Below are 3,211 nucleotides of genomic sequence, written 5' to 3'. Positions count from 1 at the left end.
TAACTACTGGACATAATAAAACTTAAATTCTCATGTCTCAGGATGGCGAGCGCAGTGGAATTCCAAACAATACTTTGTAATACAAGGTTTTGCATGGTGTTTCAACTGTTAATGGGCGGTCGTATCGCTTATCATCAGGCGAACGGCAAGCTCGTCTCGTCATTCAAAGCAACAAAAAATCTGTTTAATTTGATTTCTACTGTTACTTAGAAAATTACTTTTGCGAATTCAATCCACTAACAGAATCCGACACCGAGACATGTTATGAAACCTGTAAAATTATTAGTTTCAGATGTTAGCGTTAAATTGAAACGTCGAAGGCTTTTATCAAGAATATGTTTATACCGCGCAGGTCTTGCACCTTTCGTTATGAAGTGTATGTCGGTAGTGTGCTGTTATTATTGGTAATTACGCAAAAATAGTTTCGATATTTTTTTCATAAAATTTTGTATCTTAAGAATAATATCGCAAGTATCAAAAAAAAATTGTAATGGTTGCCTAAAATACATTGTATCTGATTAAATACTAATTGACCTTCAAGTCGTGCATTAAATTGTCTTCTTGCTTTCGTCCAGTTCTTTTGTTTCTTCCGAGGTTTCTTCTGTTTTCGTCTTATCTTCATCCTCCTTCATTAGTTCTTCTAGATCTTTCTCAGCGTTCTTAAGATCATCCTCTGTGATGTTCATGTCTGGGAAACGTCGCTGTAATGACAGATCATGTTAGACTCCCATTTTATAACTTTCATTTTCACCAAGTTATTTCAACCAGTTTGGTTTGCTAGATTCTCTTAGTGTCTTATTTAGCTATGTTAAAATAAAATGTTTGCCGTAAGATGTATTTGGATACATATAAGTGAAAACAGGAATCAGTCGTGTTCATTTACTTCCTTAATAGCGGGGAGAGGTAGATAAGGGGCTACAGATATCCAACACTGATATCAAATTATTATGAAACGTGATCGGTAGACACGTGGCTTGACAATTATTTAATTGTACGACTTGGGCCCGTGAGTTAATAAAGTTTTATGCCAAGTATACAAATTTAAGAACACGATTACTTTCTTCGTATCTACTATAATGTGAATAGATATCATTTTATCGTGGATAAACCAATAGCGCAAAGGTTTATAAGCAAATAAGCCAAATTAGTTTTTACAGGATATAATTTCATTTCTATATGGAATCTGGATATTAAGCTCCAGGTTTTGTCATCCAACAACCTTATCCTACATCAACGCTTGCAAGGCAATCAATGCTAAGCGACAATCAAATTTTTTGTGCAGAGCGATTTAAAGTTTTCGCATTAGTAAGATAAATTATAATAATTAATCTATTTACATTATAAAAAATTGTCTAATGATATTTAAATTGTTGGAGCTACAATACTTAGATTAAACGACGCAGAAAAATCTAGCGAATCCAAATATTTGTGTAACTAATTTTCAATATAATTGTCGCTTAGATATAATTACCATCGATATTTAAACTGATGCAAATACCGAAATACTTTGTTACGTGAATAAGTACATCTGATTATAACATTAATTAATTTATACTGTCTACCATTTGTTTAAATAAAGGAAATCTTCACCTGCAGATCTTCTAGCGTGTTCTGTAAATTCTGCTGCTGGTTCCTCATTCTTCGCGGCAGGGTAAATATTGTGTGGAAGAGCCTCAACATCGCCCATCCCATTGCTGTTATAAGCAGATAAATAAACATCGCTTTCCCCATCGACCAGTAGTCCACACTCACTTGCTGATGCTTCATCGTGCTTAGTTTTAATTGGCTTATTATTGAGCTTACTTTGTATGCAATTTACCTCGTGCGTCTGCAAGCTTATGTGACAATTTAGGACGTCAGAATCTGTTTGTAACACGTCAGATATCTTTTATGATGACTATAACCATGTCAGATTGATGGTCCGTAATAAGAGACGGTATTTATGCGAGTGACCCATTTCCGATCGATTGCCGGCTATGACACAAATAATTGATGTTACAGAGGTGGTCAACCAAGAAAGGAAACAACGTAGTATGTTCGGGCTTGGCATTATATCTTTATATTTAATTGTATGGAAGTTTCGTCTTTGTGAGATGGAACGGAATCTCAGTAATCTATTCATGGAATCAGCAAATAAAATGTCAATAAATATCAATATAATGTAAATAAAAGGGGTATATGTATTATATTGTAATTGACAGATCTGAACAAGATTTAATTAAAATAAGAAAGAATTCCTTGTTGAAATATTTAATTATTGTGTTTTCCTTTTATAAACATGGTATATATAGAGTTGTATGAATAACGAACTATAAAATACTTACCCACGTTAATTACCTGATATTTTCATGTTAGAGAATATTGTACTCTGCTAGGTGCTAGTAGTTTAACTTTTACTGAGCGCAATAAACTTATTTCGCTCGATAAAAGTAAATATTTTTACCTAATAGCAGTTTTTTAGATATGGCTTGTAATTTTAGACTAAGGCATATAATATGAATAAAGTAACTGTATCCAGAGAAGTGATCTTAATGACATGCGCTTATAATCCGTTGTCCCAGGTTTAGTGTTACGTTCATAGGCTCCTAGTAGGTAGCTGTGTGCAGTATCATGGATAATCTATATAGCATAGCGCGAAATACTCACTGTCAAAAGATAAGTTGTATATTAAAATGATGTCAAGGGCTGTGTGTAATCCAACATTTATCAGGCGCCTATGAGCGTGAGTTGATGGAATACGTTTAAACGCATTTTAATCTTCTATATATATAAAAATGAATTGCTGTTCGTTAGTCTCGCTAAAACTCGAGAACGGCTGAACGGATTTATCTTATCTTGGTCTTGAATTATTCGTGGAGGTCTAGGGAAGGTTTAAAAGGTGAGAAAAATTCGAATAATTGCCGGGAAAATCCTCAAAACAGCATTTTTCTATTTCCCATACAAACGTTTTCTAACTAATACGTAGAGTCAATTTGAGCTTTATTGCTATTGTATAAAGTTCACTGTTGTCTAAGCAATGTAGTTGTGTTCCTAACATCAAAGCAGTGTGCGTTGGAGCACAGAATATAATAATGTAATGTCGCGTTCTGAAACTCAACAAAAGTGATATAGCGGACCCGACTAAATTGAACAGTCACAAAATTTAATATATCATTAGTTATTTGGTTGGCTTCACGATATTATTTCTTTTGTTTTACTTTGAAATGCATGT

At 33.7% G+C, this 3,211-nt stretch overlaps 1 protein-coding gene across 1 annotated transcript; it reads right to left on the bottom strand.

Moving 5' to 3' along the window:
- Nucleotides 1-472: 472 nt before the first annotated feature.
- LOC115451198 lies at nucleotides 473-1,963 on the bottom strand. Its single transcript, XM_030179437.1, has 2 exons — nucleotides 1,591-1,963; nucleotides 473-701 (listed from the first exon to the last, which is right to left on the bottom strand). The coding sequence occupies exons 1-2, from the start codon at nucleotides 1,765-1,767 to the stop codon at nucleotides 549-551; spliced, it is 330 nt and encodes a 109-aa protein (XP_030035297.1). The 5' UTR covers nucleotides 1,768-1,963; the 3' UTR covers nucleotides 473-548.
- Between the last annotated feature and the right edge of the window lie 1,248 nt (nucleotides 1,964-3,211).

Source organism: Manduca sexta, chromosome 20, assembly GCF_014839805.1.
Source record: "Manduca sexta isolate Smith_Timp_Sample1 chromosome 20, JHU_Msex_v1.0, whole genome shotgun sequence".
In the NCBI taxonomy this organism is placed as follows: Eukaryota; Metazoa; Arthropoda; class Insecta; order Lepidoptera; family Sphingidae; genus Manduca; species Manduca sexta.
The sequence above is the reverse complement of the archived record's forward strand: the minus strand, read 5'-3'. Positions and strand labels throughout refer to the sequence as shown.